At 34.0% G+C, this 18,314-nt stretch overlaps 1 protein-coding gene across 8 annotated transcripts in view; it reads right to left on the bottom strand.

The window, feature by feature from the left end:
* The window catches only part of mv (lysosomal-trafficking regulator mauve), a 388,598-nt gene that overhangs the window by 265,147 nt on the left and 105,137 nt on the right, over positions 1-18,314 (bottom strand). For all 8 annotated transcript variants that reach the window (XM_068389706.1, XM_068389704.1, XM_068389709.1 and 5 more), the window contains exons 6-10: positions 16,722-16,902; positions 16,342-16,443; positions 16,048-16,208; positions 15,337-15,464; positions 14,342-15,165 (exon numbers count right to left, since the gene is read on the bottom strand). In XM_068389706.1, the coding sequence (XP_068245807.1) occupies positions 14,342-15,165; positions 15,337-15,464; positions 16,048-16,208; positions 16,342-16,443; positions 16,722-16,902 (1,396 nt within the window). The remainder of the gene's footprint in view (positions 1-14,341; positions 15,166-15,336; positions 15,465-16,047; positions 16,209-16,341; positions 16,444-16,721; positions 16,903-18,314) is intronic.

Here is an 18,314-nt window from a genome sequence, read left to right as displayed (position 1 = left end):
AACTGAGCGCAAAATGCAGAGATGCCAGAAAATGTCTGTGACAGCATCTTAAAAGAAAAGCAAAATTATGCAAGCTAGAAAAATTCAGCGCTTAAAAAGACAGAATTTGTTCTTATAATTCTGGTCAGATTAAGAATATTTTATTTACAACCATCTAAGCAAATTTCAGCTATTCATCAATTGACACATGCAAGTTCTGAAGAGATGACCAACAATCTGGCCATCAATTGACACATGCAAGTTCTGAAGAGATGACCAACAATCTGGCCATCAATTGACACATGCAAGTTCTGAAGAGATGACCAACAATCTGGCCATCAATCAACAGCTAACGAATGAATTATAAACCCAGCAATAAATGAACAATTGCAGGATGAAACTGGTTTAATGAAATCAAATGCGCAACTGAATATCCTCAATGCAGAGACTTAATTCCATAATGAAATTCATTTTTATTCATCAAAAGGAGGAGATTTACCAGACCAATGAACCTAGCTGGCCCGATAAAATACGGAAATGAAAGATCTCTATGTTAATGCTAAAAAAATAAAAAATAAAATTATAGTAAACATAAGGTGATAAAAAAATAAATTATGGGGTAAAAATCTATTATTACAATGAAATTTATATATAAATGCAAAGGACATTTGCACATAAATATGCACGAAGTGTAATTACGTGTATGATCACAGTGACCACTAACATTCCCACAAATAGGAGGTCTATAATTACAGTATCTTGTGAGAAAATTACTCATACAGTATATCCGTTTTTTAACTGTAACTTCCCTCCGGCTTTCAATGGCAATGAAAAACCGCAGGAAACAATAAAAAATGCCTAGAAAACGGTTCAGTTGAAAATCATAAGAGGAAGTGTAAAGTATCTGATCTTCATCTCTGAATGTGCAGGTTTATTCTGCAATACTTACTTGGAACCTTTAGGTAGTTAATGAAACAAGTTTGGCGTAAATGACGTAAAATACAAAAGCAATTAATCAAAAATGCTTTAGCCAAGCAGTATCATTATTTTAGAAAAGTCGAGGAGGAATCCTGTTTTTTTTTTTGTGTGTGTGTGTGTGTGTGCTGTGTGTGTGTGTGAATACCATACATTCAAAGACTCTTCGATATTAACCTATTTTAGAAAAGTCGAGGAGGAATCCTGTTTTTTTTTTTTTTTGCGTGCGTGTGTGTGTGTGTGTGTGTGAATAGCATAGATTTAAAGACACCTTCGATATTAACCTAGTTAAAGATCAAGAAACTAAAGGGTCAAAATTTGCAACGTCACCAGCATGCAACTGACATTCATCTGAACAAGATGTCAGTGGAAACGGGAACAAATAACAAATAAAGGGCTTTCAAACCTGGCAGTAGAGAGAAAGAGTTGCTTATTTCCATAAATAAATGTAAGAAGTGGTGGTATAACAGATGTTGCATGGCCTGAGAGAGAGAGAGAGAGAGAGAGAGAGAGAGAGAGAGAGGGGGGGGAGTTTCCTTCAATTCTATATAACTAATATGATTAAGCATGAAACAAATGGGATGCTTATTCTAAAACAGGGACAGATTATGTCCATATTTTTTTTTTTGGGGGGGGGGTGGAAATTTATCAATATGACATCGTCCAAATAATAAGATCACTGAAGTGGACCCGCTCAAATTAAATTTCGTATATATAAAATAGAAACCAGCGTTGATAAATGAAATAATTATGGATAGTAAAGCAGAAACAGCAGAACAAGGGTAGAGTCTGAAGATGAAGTAGGGAAAACAATCATCCGTGAAGTACTAATGGGTAAAGACTGAAGATGATCATTAACAGAGGAGAAAAAGAGGTAGAAAAGAACCATGATGGGCACCAATACGCAAGATGCTGTCCCGTCTACAATATTGTTTCAACAGAAACTTAAGAGACTAGTTTACCCAGAAATCAAATAGAGCCATATAAAAGTTACAAATCAATATATCTCATTTTTTTCAAATGCTTCGGAGATAATCTAAAACGAGGACTAAAGATTTTATAAAGTCCTGACAAAATGATAATCCACTATCATGAAATTATGAAAAAGGGACAAATAATAAGATTATTACTAATGGTCCCAAAGGATGGCGCATGGTAAGGATTGGGTAACGAAGACACTGACTAAGATGAGTAATGTATGTCTGCATGAGGGAAAGACTCCATTAGGAATTAGTTTTACAAATATTTAGACATACATTCATGATTATGCCTCAGACATAATGTTACATGTAAACGCACAATAGACATATAAAGGTTAAATGGCAGGTCCGTTCTGTAACACCAATGCAAATTTCCATAATGGAATGACAGCATCAATTACAATTACTCAGCGCAATTTGACTTTCAAATTCATAATCGATATTCAGTTTCTAAGAGGTGAGTCACCTAATTTTCTTCCGGTTCAAAACTATGTAAGAGAGATGATATGAACATCCAAATGTATGAATTTGGTGGCATAACTTAAGTTGGTGTAACCCATGTCAAAACAAAAAAAAATCCGCTGAAAAAACTTCTTTTCATATATTGGCTACCTAAAGATGAAAAAAATCGTAATGTAGCAAACGTATAATCATTTGTATATAAATAATAGACAACATCTTTTCGCAAAGCAACAATACACAATCCAGACACAAGCGGCAGCAAACACGTGCTGTGTACGACTCGGGTATGTAACTTAATCGGATAGTCTCGGTCCTGTCTCGGGTCAACAGACGTACCCTCTCTCTCGTCTTCGTGACTTGGTACGATAATAAGTCATGGCACAACCTCTCTCAATACTTTGACTATGTCATAGGGGGAGGATTCTCTCAATTTAACGTTTTACTTAAAAAAAAAACAAAAAAAACGTTCCGGTTATAAATAAAACATTGCATGAAGGGTGACCTTCATGTCCTTAAATAGTCTCTGTCTGAACGAAAATAACAAGTGAAAAATAATATTCTGGGGGGGGGGGGACTAAGAGGGCTGTCTATAACAGACTTGCAGATTACATCAACAAACATAGACAGAAGTTTGAAGGCCTTAACACTTATTGAAAGTATGTATCCATTGGCGACACACAATAGCACAGTGTGAACATTAACTATATGTATCAGCATCAAACCATTATCCTCCAGTCTTTGGTAGTGCCATAACCTCTGTACCATGGTCTTCCACTGTCTTAGGTTAGAGATCTCTTGCTTGAGGGTACACTTGGGCACCTTATTCTATCTTATTTCTCTTCCTCTTGTTTTGTTAAAAGTTTTTATTGTTTATTTAAGAAGTTTTTATTTCAATGTAGTTGCTGTTCGTAAGATATTTTATTTTTCCTTGTTTCCTTTCCTCACTGGGCTATTTTCCCCTGTTGGAGCCCCTGGGCTTATAGCATTCTGCTTTTCCAACTAGGGTTGTAGCCTAGCAAGTAATAATAATAATAATAATAATAATAATAATAATAATAATAATAATAATAATAATAATAATAATACTACAAGACATTCGTTAAATTATTTACTACATTTAGGATACAATTTTTTCCCGTTTTCTATTATTTCTTGGACATTTTTTTACTTGATTGGTTAAATTACCCCCTTTACCAATTTTCTCTCTCTCTCTCTCTCTCTCTCTCTCTCTCTCTCTCTCTCTCTCTCTCGTTAGTGGGGTTTTAGGTATGGAAATAATTTGATATTCTAAGAATAACTAACATCAACCAATCTACAGAATTACAAGCCTAAATCATCTAAATCAGCCAAGGAGTGTGTATTGTGAAGGATTTCCTATATAGAGCAAATCATTTAGGCCCGACAACTAACAATTCATGTTTAATATCCCTCTGGTTCAGTTAAATGTTACCAAGTCTTTTGCTTCATTGGACACAGAGGGTTGTGGCTAACCTACGGCAATTGCATTTCCCCAAAAAGTCAAAACACGTTTGAAATTCTCATATCGTCTGCATTCCTTATCATATCATCACATTCTTTTCTGGATAATGTTGTTCTGGGCTAGATGAGAATTATGCAATCCTATGCTCATAACATACTAACCCATACCGAAACAATTACCGACTTGTCATTAACCTTTAAATGTTTTTTAACGTAGAAGAAAAATATTTGCGCATAAGTCATGTCTTTCGTTTCTTAGCAGTTCCCTTACACGAATAAAAGAGCTAATTTGATGCCTTTTTCCATATAGCCATTGCAATATGCAAACCAAGTCAGCTTTGACAACAGAATGATACAAGTGAAGGCGTCTTCAAATTTACTCCAATGTTACCTTCGATACGGTCAACAATATGAAAGCTCCTATATACTTCATAAGTGACGTACCATAAGGATTACTCTACCTCGTAAGTCAAGTGGTCGAGGATGTTTTTAGCTAGTCTATTAAAATAATGATCTACAGGATGGCAGCTTAGGATATGTTATTTCAATTCATTATACATTATACACTTCGTTAACTTTCAAAAACTGCAAAATATAGATGATACAATGTCTTAATTCTATTTGTTTCCCCTTGATGCGAAAGGATATCAGAAAATTATTTATCACTGAAGTAAGAGGATAGAGTATAACAAAGCAAGACTACTGCCTGATAAGATATAAACAAGCTCCTTTCTAAGATTAAGAAAATATTAGTAACCTTGAACTTAAAAAGATTTAATATTTAACAACAACTTGCATTATCTTGCATAATACTGCTTTTATGTTCCTGAAAACATGTCTGATATGCTAATATATTGTTAAAATTTTGAAACTTTCCCTGAGTGAGATGATAATGAAATCACTGTTTAAATCACAGGATGTCGCACACCTTCCCTCTTTATAATTATAAAAAATACTAATGGAAGAACAATATCACGAAAGACCCACCGCAATATAGCACGCCACATGCAGTTCATTGTGAACTGTTACATTCACCAATACCTATAAGTAAGTTATATTCAAATCCCATTACAAATTAACCTCTACAGCAGTGGTTCCCAAACTATCTTACCTGACGCCTCCTTTTTGCTTCCAGTAGACCCGTACGCCCCCACTCCTCTCTTTTTTTTATATGAAATGATTCTTACATTTATTTCTTAGCATTGTATAGGAAAACAGATTTCTGTTTGTATTACATTTTAATAATGAAAGCCACTCAAACAAATAATAGTACATTCCAGTAACTAAAAAAGAAATATTTGGTTCAAAGTGAGCGAAAAAAAAGTTTGAACATTAACAAATTGGCAAAATTGAGTTGCAATTTTAAGAATAGATAATTTGAAAACATGGCATATAATACTTGGAAATACTTATGAGACTAAGGCACAATTTCTGGTCAAATTTAGTGAGATGGATGCATGAATGTAATGACAGATATTTGTTTTTTTTAATGATTTTATTATTCTATTAAACAAGTAATTTCGAGCAGATGATTTCACGCCCCCCAGTTTGGGAACCACTTCTCAACAGTATATCCCTTCCCATCCTGCAGAGAAGACATTACTTGCTATCAACTTTCATTAAAATCCCTAAGGAAAGCTCTCGATTTCAGAATTTCACCTAAAACTACAACAAATGCAGCCGTCTCTAGTACACTGCAGGACAAAGGCCTCAGACATGTCCTTAGTCATGTCAGGGTTTGGTCATTTTTATCACCTCGGTGGCCACGCCGGACTAGTGATGGTGAGAGACTTTAATCTCATCGCACAGCAAACCAACCTAGTATGGGTGTGACAGGTGCAGATTTGCTAATTATGGCGATACACAAACCCTTTCACCACGTAAAAGTATCCCCACTGAGGGGTTAAATAATTCAACCCGGATATGAAATACACTAGCAATAAATACAGATGCCGAAAATACCAACATATAGAAATTCTGAAGAGTTCTGGTTTAACATGGTGGATTACAGGATTTAGACTCGCATCCCTTTAGATTATGTCGGAAGAAATATTTGAAAAATGCAACGACTAAGTCAAAAGACCAAAATTCACATATTCGAAGCAAAATGGTCTAACGTAAAATTACAATGAAATATTAATGGGGAGAGAAGATTCTATTAGAAATTCGTTTCGGTGCAATTTGACAACTGAACATAGTGAAAATTACCAGAAAGTTAATACAAGACGGTAATATGGCTATGGTAATAATGTAGAAACTATTTCAACAACCCCCCCCCCCCCCCACGACCAGGACTCCCGCGGGAGAGTAGATAATCTTCTCGCTGCCATCGTATGGATTCATTTTCCAGATCGTATTACTGAGGCTCACATAAAGGATGTCATAATTAAATTACCTAATAAACAGTCCTTCAACTGTCACAATTTCATCTCAAAATCTAATATTTTGTAATAACAAAAACATACTTCAGCTGGTTTAAAGGCTTGATAGCAACTCATGAATGGCAGAGGAAAGGGACAGTGACAGTGCACTAGCAAACAGGACAATGCCCTGGAGACTGACTATATACACATATGATCAGCGCCCAAACAAGCCCCCTCTCCAGCCAAGCTAGCCCCCTCTCCAGCCAAGCTAGGACCTAGGAGGACCAGGCAATGGCTGATGATGACTCTGCAGATAGACCTATAGGCTCCCCCAAACCACCCATCCTTAGCTCACAAGGATGTAGAAGTTGCAACGACCAAAGAATCTAACGAGTTTGAGCGGGACTAGAAACCCAGTCAGGCGTTCACCAATCAGGGACGTTACCACATCGGCCACCACAACCCTAATACAATGCATGTTCAATTCTTAAAATCCCTGCACACTGCCTAACCCCATTATATTTAATCCCACTAATCCTAATTAAGCTTAACTGACCAAGAAAACCATAATCCCATTGGGGTTACAATCATTTCACCAGCGACATTTGATAGGTCATTCCAAGGAGACTCGTCCCTACCTGCTTCACACCACACTTGAAATTATCACTTTATCCTTCTTTTTCCTTTCATATGAAGACAGATGTATTTACTATTAGTTGTCCCTTGCCTCTCCATATTCTTTTGAGTTCAGTTGATGTGAGAAATACAACTGACAAAGTAAAGTATTAGTAAACGATCGGAACTTCTGGAAACTTCATAGAAGATTTACATCTATTCATTAGATTGCAATACATTGCTAGCTCTCCGCACATCAATCCTGACTTTAATGGGTACACACTGTACGGATATGTTAGTCTATCAATGGAAATTCTTCCCCTCAGTGCAGGGAATCCAACGACATATTGATACCTATTGCAACTGCCCACAGAAATTTGGTAAAATTTCACGGAAGCCAAATACCAATGCATTTGGATATGCAATTTGTAAATAGAATTTCACACGTCAAGACCACATTATTTCTAAGGTTCTTAGGGGCAGGCTACAGCTGAAAATAAAGACGACGTAAGTTTTGTGTGATGGGAAACAATTCAGTAAAGTAATTTGTTTTCAGTAACCTTGAAATCCAAAATTTTCAGACATGTTCAATTCTGCTTTCCCAACTAGGGTTGAGGCATGGTTATAATAACATTAAATCGTATGTTTTAACGTCTACGGCTGCTTGCTAAGGAGGATTTTCTAAGAGAAATTGAGTGACTTACTGAAGCCTAGAATGACATTCTTAAAGGACTAAAACCAACTTCGCCATCATTTCCTGAGAGGCATGAATATAGTTAGGCTAGGTCGACTCCGACCACCAGACTAAGAAACGCCATCGATCTGCTGATCCAAAACATCTTTTATAGAGAAAATATACCAATAGTGAAATTATGGTTAGACTGCAAAATTATATCTTCATGGTAGGTCTCTCTCTCTCTCTCTCTCTCTCTCTCTCTCTCTCATTATATACAGAATATATACAGAATATATATATATATATATATATATACACATGAATATATATATATATATATATAAATATATAGATATATAAATATATAAATATATATAGATATATATAAATATATAAAAATATATAGATATATATAAATATATAAAAATATATAGATATATATAAATATATAAAAATATATAGATATATATAAATATATATATATAAATCAATCAATAAATATATATATATATATATATATATATAAATATATGTATATAGATATATATATATATATATATATAGTATATGTATATGTATATAGATATATATATATATATATATATATTTATATATATATATATATATATATATATAAATATATTCATTTATATATATATTATATATATTATTTGCGCAATGGAGATATATTCCAACTTCACACTTGAACCGAATGTGTTTATCTTTTTTTTTTTTTTTTGTCATCCAAATGTTATTATGTTATTTTTCCATGCAGGCAAACCTATCATAATATCCTATCCTCCAATTATGGCTGACTGTCAAAGTCAATAGCCATGTCTCGCTACGTATGACGACCTAACTTTGATTAGCCTATAAGAGCACACTGGTTATCCAATGCAGCTTTTACTTATTACTAAGCCTCTTCTCCATAGCAAATGTAATATTGCCACCATTACTACGATTGTATCATCTACAATTATTCTATTACTAGTGTACGCGACCCGTAAAAACCACCGGCCAATTTTTTTTTCCAGTGTTCTTTTATTATTCAAGCAATTTATGTTCCAAAATAATTATCATTGTCATCGCCATTTTTTTTTCTCCCTCTCTTTTTGTTTGCTGATATGTATGTTATCATCATTATTAAGCGCTAATTCTATTGTGATTATTTTACCCAGACCTTAGAACTCTATGGTCAACCTACTAATTGATGTCTGTAATATATCACTGATATTATTGCATATCTCATTTCTGTTTTTAACCGATGTCCAAAGTGTAAGATCACTGTATCCTTATTGAAACTCTGTATATGGCTTTTGCTGAAATAAAGATTATTATTACTATTATTATTGTTTATAAATATGCAAACACTAGCGCGCGCCTACGCACATTTAGCCCTTCCCGGCCATCCCTTATATATAGGCCTATATAACAGGCACTTGCTCTTTATTGTATCGGGGAAATAGTTATTATTACAGTCTAATATTCTTTTTATTTTCAATTCCTTCACAACTGCTATCAACATAGGCTACTGGCCGTATGAATTTGGACTATATAACCTACCGATGGGGACTAGCAGGTCATTCTTCGTCCAAGTACTACTGTGGGGGAACCCTGTAATTAAATTATTTAGTCAAAAGATACGAGAGGTTGGACAGCAAAATGCAAAAAAAAAAAAAAAAAAAAAAAAAGACCGCGGAGGAGGAGATTATGAAGAAGGAGATAGAGCAAGTACAAAGACCTAAAGTAATGTCTACAGTACACAGTGTGAGGTGCACTGACAGCACAACCGTCACCCAGCCCCTGCTAGGTCTGGGAAGGTCATTCAGCGCCAAAGTGAAACTGGGAGGGTTCAATCACTTTTATTTTGAGATAGAAGATACAAGACTAGGAGAGATAAAGAAGGACGAAAAGAAGCATAAATGTATCCACTATAGTAAGACTAAAAATATGGAGCTTATAGGAGTCGAAGGTACCCGACAATGATCATTTAGTAAAGTGTGTGTGTAATACATATATATATATATATATATATATATATAATATATATATATATGTATATATGTATATATATATATATATATATATTATATATTATATATATTATATATTATATATTATATATATTATATATTATATATTATATATATTATATATTATATATATATATATATATATATATATGAGAGAGAGAGAGAGAGAGAGAGAGAGAGAGAGAGAGAGAGATTTAACGGATAAAACCAAGTGGACTGAGGCACTTATCAGGTTCGAATGAACGAATGAAATGTTACTCCAACCGAGACACGTCACATTATAAGGTCCAGTACAAACGAGATCTAAGGCTACTGGACCTTGGTACAAACAGCACGCTGGCCACATGGTACAGTACTCTTCTCATCCTTACAAAGAGACGAAGATACTGCCTAATTCATAATTAACATCAAACAAAATCCATAGGAATCGATAATATTTGATATCTATGTGTAATTGTGGAAACTCAATAATATTTCAAGATATAAGTTTCACACTAAATACCCTTTCATGGTGAGGGTGTTAAAAAGTTAAGGCTACGGCATAGGGATTAACTAACGATTCTGCAGTTTTAAGTGTGAATGTAACAGTACTAGCTGTCTTGTATTTTCATTGAAACCACCCTTTGTTAGAGGAATTGGAGAAAAGACTTGGACTGTATAAAAAAAATATTTATACACAAACACACATACATATATATACACACAAACAATATATATAATTATATATATATATATATATATATATAAATTCATATGTATATTTATATATATATATATTCAATATATATCTATATATATATATATATATATATTATATATATATACATACATACATATATGCATATATATATACACTTTCTATATATATATATATATATATGTGTGTGTGTATATATATATATATATATATATACATACATACATAAACAGTATATACATATATATATATATATATATAGTATATATAATATATATATATACATATATTGTATATATAATTTACAGTATATACTGTATAACATACATGCATACAAAGTTCATAATACAGATCATCGGCTCAAGTCATGCAAAGAAAACAATAAGTAAAGGGAATTAATTTTTCTTTTCATTATTACTAAAAGTGTTGAGTTAACTGACAAAACGAGAGAGAGAGAGAGAGAGAGAGAGAGAGAGAGAGAGAGAATGTCTGTTGGAATCATATATACATATATATATATATATATATATATACAGAGAGAGAGAGAGAGAGAGAGAGAGAGAGAGAGAGAGAAGGGTAGTGTTAGAATCGAGAGAGAAAGAGAGAGGTAGTGTTGGAATCGAGAGAGAAAGAGAGAGGTAGTGTTGGAATCGAGAGAGAAAGAGAGAGGTAGTGTTGGAATCGAGAGAGAAAGAGAGAGGTAGTGTTGGAATCGAGAGAGAAAGAGAGGTAGTGTTGGAATCGAGAGAGAAAGATAGAGCAAGTAGTTTTGGCATCATGAGAGAGAGAGAGAGAGAGAGAGAGAGAGAGAGAGAAGGGTAGTGTTAGAATCGAGAGAGAAAGAGAGAGGTAGTGTTGGAATCGTGAGAGAAAGAGAGAGGTAGTGTTGGAATCGAGAGAGAAAGAGAGAGGTAGTGTTGGAATCGAGAGAGAAAGAGAGGTAGTGTTGGAATCGAGAGAGAAAGATAGAGCAAGTAGTTTTGGCATCATGAGAGAGAGAGAGAGAGAGAGAGAGAGAGAGAGAGAGAATGTCTGTTGGAATCATATATATATATATATATATATATATAGAGAGAGAGAGAGAGAGAGAGAGAGAGAGAGAGAGAGAGAGAGTGAGATTCATAAATAGAGAGAAATACGTCTGTTGGAATCAATTCTAAAACCACCGGCACGATTCCCCGCTGACCGCAAAGCAGACAGGTGTCTCGTATATCTGCGAGGAGGGTGTCAGGTGCCATTGCCAGACGGGGGCAGCAGAATCTGCGGTCGCCTCCAAAGCCATCAAAAGAAGATTCGCTGCTTGCAGGATATTTACAGAACATCCAAAACAGATTTCGTCTGGTTACGAATCCATTCCTTCCTTTCCCCTGCTAGACTAGTGTCTTTTTCGTCATCATCATCGTCTTTATTATTATTATTATTATTATTATTATTATTATTATTATTATTATTATTATTATTATTATTACTATTATCATCATCATCATCATTAATAGTAGTAGTAGTAGTAGTAGTAGTAGTAGTAGTAGTAGTAGTAGTAGTAAGTAGTAGTAGTAGTAGCAGTAGTAGTATCATCATTATTATTATTATTATTACTATATTATTATATTATTATTATTATTATTATTATTACTTGCTAATCCACAACCCTAGTTGGAAAAGCAAGATACTATAAGCCCAGGGGCTCCAACAGGAAAAAAAGCCCAGTGAGGAAAGAAAACAAGGAAAAATAAAATATTTCAAAGAGTAACAACATTAAAATAAATATCTCCTGTATTAACTCAAAAAACTTTAACATAACAAGAGGTAGGGAAATAAGATTGAATAGTGTGTTCGAATGTACCCTCAAGCAAGAGAACTCTAACCCAAGACATGGGAAGACCATGGTGCATAGGCAATGGCACTAACCTTATAAACAGGTTACCTGGATGAAGGATTTTTGTCACATGTAGAATTTGCTGTATGTAAAATTCGATCCCATCTGAATAATCAAATGGCCATAAAATAGCAGCTAAGGACCATTTCATGTTTGTCCTAATAGGTAAACTGAGGACAGGCGACATATCCTCATTGTGAGGTGTATTGATGATTTCGTTTCACCAATCTCGTTCCTCGTTCATGAAAAAGCCAAAATCCAACCGATTTTAAGAGGTAACAGGAATCTCCAGAATTTTTTTGTTCACCTCTTGTCTGACTACGTTATAGCAGATGATTATTATTATTAATAACTAATTATCAATTATTAATTACCGGTATTAATTATTATCTATCATCATTATTATTATTATTATTATTATTATTATTATAGTTATTATTATTATTATTATCATTATTATTATTATTATTATTATTATTATTATTATTATTATTATTATAGTTTTTACTAAATCCTCTACAACACGTTTAAGGCCAAAGACCTCGTGCACCTTTAATCAATTCGTTAAGATATACCCATTACACGAAACAGTAGTCTTCAACCACCAAAGGTTAAAACTTCAATAAAACAACTACAAAAGATTAAAATTCTAATCAATAAGGTTACTTCAGTGACAGAAGATCAAAGCTTATTACCGGTTCTAAAACTTACTAATCTACAGAAAAGTGTCGATACTAAATTTATTTTTGTTAATATCACAACTACTAAAGAATCAGCAAATCTAGAAATTAACTGAAACTGCAAAATAAACTTAAAAATCTTAATATCATACAAACATTTGCTTTTAAGGTTAAATTCTGTTTATCCTACAGATTGCGATGACTTACGAACTTTAGACTTAGCCACTGAATCAGGGGTGAGCAAACCATAATTAAAGCTACTAACAGGTCTGGGAACTGCTTAGATTGATTGATTGATTTGAGGTTTTCTGGCATCCTGACATCTAAGGTCTTTTCTTAGCATCATTATTGAATTTTCAATTAATAGATTGCATAGCGGTTTTGTTGATGGGCACCTATAGTCCATTTCTTTTAGCGAGACATATTTGCACCGACTCGCAGCGGTGCACTTTTAGCTCGGAAAAGTTTCCTGATCGCTGATTGGTTGGACTAGATAATTCTAACCAATCAGCGACCAGGAAACTTTTCCGAGCTAAAAGGGCACCGTTGCGAGTCGGTGCAAATATGACTCGCTAAAAGAAATGGACTATAGTGAGTATAGGAATTAGACATCTGGTGTTCCTCAGGGTAGTGTTCATGGCCTAGAAAACAATATCGTTTCATATGCAGATGACGCTGCACTCTTTACCTCAACTGTACCTCCTGAATGAAGATCTGGGGTTGCTAAATCTTTTTTAAAAATGTCAAATACTTTTTGAATAAATTATCTAAACTATCTTTCCATTTTCCATTGATTGATGAAAAAATTAACGTATAATTTACCAGATTTGTATTTAACATTATTATTACAGTGTCATTGTCAATACTCATCTTCAGTAGTCTTCTTTTATAAGGATCCTTTCATCCTGCACTACTACTATTCTCATTATAATTGCATAAACCCAAATCACAAGATCAAAAAAAAAGTTCTTTGGATGACACTGACGTTTTATAAAGTACCTCAACATTACTGTGCTTACAATACACGGCAGAGTTAACGTACGTATACCCCTTAAGATCCCATCTATACATAAACTAAGTATAAAGTTGCGAAAAGATTTCTCGTTCATGGTTAAATATTAAAGTATTTTGACTACTCATCAAAAGGCATGAAGTAACTGTTGTACCGTATTCTAATAAAAAGATTTCTAAAAATAATTACAAAATTTTAAGCCAATGAGTAGATAACTGTGAATTCCGTTTCAAGCTTGAAAATGGAAGGATGATGGAAGTGCTAATTCTCAAAACAGGAGACGGTGGACAAATGGCAATTTATCACTACATAAAGTGTACAATGAACTGAAAATAGAAACTTGTTACAAACATTATATCAAATAAAAGAAAGAGAGAGAGAGAGAGAGAGAGAGAGAGAGAGAGAGAGAGAGAGAGAGAGAGACCCTAAAATTGTAAATGAACTACTGTAATGTACTTATAAATTTTGTCAGTACTGTAATATACTATGAAATAAAAAAGAAGTTTAGACATACCTTGGTAAGTACTGTTGTTTGCCGCTATAAGGTCCGTAAATCCATTAAGCAAGTTAGATAGGAATCCTAGAGAATGAAGTCGTCGACATATTGTTGGTGAAGATTTGCACAAAACTAACAAAGCATGAACACACTGCGTCAAAGAGGCACTATGAGACAATTCACTCTCACAACACAACCCTGATGATGACAGAGTTGAGGAAGGAGCTAACAATGTAGATTCCTGGCTTTGGATTTTAACGTTTGATTTATCTTTTGAAACACACTTTGCATCAGTCAACTTTGATTGCACTTTTAATTGAGAATTATCAGAGTTTTGAGACGAAGTATCATCATATGAATTTGTAGATGAAGTATTTTGCATAACAAGCTTTCCTTTGGCACTACACTCACTAAGTAAACTACTTTTTGCATCGAGCTCCAAGTTTTCTCTACAACCAAACTCTCCTGAGTCAAAGCTATCATCTTCAATACTGTGATACACAGATGAAGTGGAAGTGTTACTCTCTACTGACTCTGTCCGATTAAATGTTTCCTTCTTGCTTTTGGCACTTATTGATGTTTCTAAACCACTGTCAGTATGTTTCATACCACCTCCAACCTCTACCTCAGTGAGGACTGGAGATGTTACACTATTCTTTTCCAAATCAATTTTTTGTTTTGAGTCCGATTTCATATACTCCCACTTCATTTTTAGCGCCTCATTTACATCATCACTCCCTTCTTCCTTTGTTTCAAGAAACTTGACATGGTGATTTATGATCAAATCTAAAGCAAGCAAAACTAACTCAGGGCACTCAAGATCTTCCTCACGTCTGGATGATCTGTGAAAAAAACAAATCATAATAAAATAGGAAGGAAACCATTAGATAAAAGCTCTGTAGCACTGTCAGTCTTCAATTATACTATATTGAAGATAGTTATCCTTTAAAGATAAAATACTTTTAAGAATATGATTAAAATCTTATAATGCAAATAAACATATGTTGACTTACCTCGCAGAAGTTGGATATGTTTCATTGGCTAACTGTTCAGTATCAGCCTCATATCCATCAGTATCCTCTGCATGATCTGGGTCTGCTGTAGCCCCAGGGGTGTCTTCATCCAATACCTCGAGCACATGCTGAAAAAGATGTAAATATTTCATAAATGATAGAGTTTGTCTTTTTGTTAATACAATATCATGAAACAAATACTCTATTTATTATTCTCTTTGTAAACAAATACCACACACATACATCTGCCTCATTCAACAATACCATTAAAAAATGGAACATCAAATTATCTAACCACTTCCCATGGAGCCTTTCAACTTATCCAGGTATCCCTTATAAAACCTGATCAGCCATTTAATCACACTGGCAAACCAATTTACATCATCTCACCTGTAGTCCTTTCAGTTCCTGGTGCCATCCTTAAGTCATAAACAATCACTGCAAATCATGAAATTACATGAACATCTCCCACTCTTGCATCCCAAAATGCTCAATCAAGCTCAAACTGCATTCACAACAAACAACAACTGCTTTAATGGTACACAGGTAAGAGAGGATATACCTTTTACAATCACGTAACCAGAAATGATCCAGAGTAGTATATTTTTCAGTGTTATTTAGGTAAATAAAATACTGTACCTCCAAAACTCTAGATTGAAAAAATAATAAATACAGAAAACTTCCACAACTCAAGATGATAACAGTACATACCTGGGCAGAATGTGAAAGAGAGAAGGTTGCACTGGAAGACCCTGACAAAACACAGCACTGCATCAATACCGACACCAGCTGTTTCACATCTCCACAAGTTCGGGGAGAATACCTCAACAAAGGAGATCGCAGCTCATTCAGCAAGGTTTCGACGTTCAACCCTTAGAGAAAAATTAAATATGAAATATAAGACTCAGTAACTAGTAAGCAAAACTTCTATCATTAAAGCTACAAGCAGCTATAAAAAATATGTCAAACTTTTATACGGCAAAACTATATCGTGTTTGACTTTACCTGCATATGGGTATGCCACAATAATGAATGTCAACAAGGAATGCATAAGGGAGAAAGTAACTGCCAACTCTTCTAAAACAACGCTATTGAGACTCAAAGCTCCTGCAAAAGAAAAAAATTAGTTTGAAGTACCCTTGAAAACCACAATACAATTGGAAACAAAGTTCACATCATAACTTCTGAAAACCAGAAGATGAAGATTGAGTTGAAATTAAAACTTCCCACTTAGTTATCAACATAATAAAATGCCATGCATGAAAGTAATAACATATTATATTCTTGCAACTTCACCAATAAAAAAAATTATATACATGGATTAACAAATGTGAAGAACTAATATTCATATGAAAATAGGCTTCACTTAAACACTTAAAGCTTACCTGAAGATGCTCTTGCAAGATCTTGGGTGATATTGATCAAAAGCGGTGCAGCTAAAGACCTTACTGAAGATGCCGCTAAGTAGGCTTGAAATTCGGAACTCTTGTGTAACACCTGTGTGATTGCCACCCACAATTCTCCTAACCCTTTATACTTAGTTGCAAGGATTGTAGCATCCATGTTCTACAAGTAAAAACATTATTTTTATAAATATATTAAGAAAATGCTTGGAAGGAATTTGTGAGAGGAACAAATGTTCCTTTATATAAGGATATAGATGATAGGGTGAAGACAAATAGGGGCCCAACTTTACATAATATACAAGGGACAGTGAACTGTAAGATTTTAATACGGAATATAGGTAATATATTTGACAAGAGAAAGTAAAACAAGTAACAGAAGGATTGATAAGAGGTTGTTCAAAGGAGGGAGTGCATGGATCATGTGTTTACCAAGTAATTATCATGAAAAATGTTTCTGAGTACAAGGAAGTCTGTATCTGACATAAAATAACCTACAGAAAGCTTGACTGAATTAAAAGAGAATCAACATGGAAGGTGATGAGTTTCTATGGTGTATAACTTGTTAAAGGTATTAGGTCTTTATGATGGAGCTAAAGCATGTGTTAATAGATTGACTGGGAAAGCAACTTTAAAGCTGGGGAAGAAACAAATACGTTAACGCACTATTATTGATTAAAAACCAGGGTGCAGCATACTGTATATTAATAGTTAGAAGCAGAGCGACTGTTTGCCATAAAAAATAGGATAGAGAGCTGTGCTAACTTATCATTGTTGTTTAAAATCTATACGAATGGAGATGCAAAAAGTCCGAGGTAGTAAGAAGAGAATGAATAGTAACAAAAAAAATTGTATTGACAAGGGTAGTGAAAGTTTGACATTTATGAGCGGATATTGTGAACAAAGAATATTAATATAATGGCTCAAGAATTATGACATCAGATTCATGATGATACAGCATTTAGATGAAAATATAACAGCAGAAAGAGACAAGAACTTGCAATATTGACTATGGAAGAATGGTACCATGATGTTTGTTAAAGATTTAGAAAGACGTATAGGTGTCCACTGAATCTAAAGTGGAAATATATAACAGATTGCAGAGCAGTGTCTTTTTTTGGAAAAGAAGCGTTGATGATGATGTAAGAAAAACATCTGAGTCACATGAAAAATGTTATTTTTATAATAAAATAAATTTTTGAATATACTTACCCGGTGATTATATAAGCTGCAACTCTGTTGCTCGACAGAAAACTCTACGTTAAAAATCCGCCAGCGATCGCTATGCAGGTAGGGGGTGTACTTCAACAGCGCCATCTGTCGTGCAGGTACTCAGTACTCAATGTAAACAAAGAACTCAATTTTCTCCTCGGTCCACTGCGTCTCTATTGGGGAGGAAGGGAGGGTCCTTTAATATATAATCACCGGGTAAGTATATTCAAAAATTTATTTTATTATAAAAATAACATTTTTCAATATTTAACTTAGCCGGTGATTATATAAACTGATTCACACCCAGGGGGGTGGGTAGAGACCAGCAATAAATGTTTACATTATTATGAGCTAAGGATTTTT

Source organism: Palaemon carinicauda, chromosome 16 (assembly GCF_036898095.1).
Source record: "Palaemon carinicauda isolate YSFRI2023 chromosome 16, ASM3689809v2, whole genome shotgun sequence".
Taxonomy (NCBI): domain Eukaryota; kingdom Metazoa; phylum Arthropoda; class Malacostraca; order Decapoda; family Palaemonidae; genus Palaemon; species Palaemon carinicauda.
Note: the sequence above shows the minus strand (reverse complement) of the source record. Positions and strands in the feature narration are given on the sequence as shown.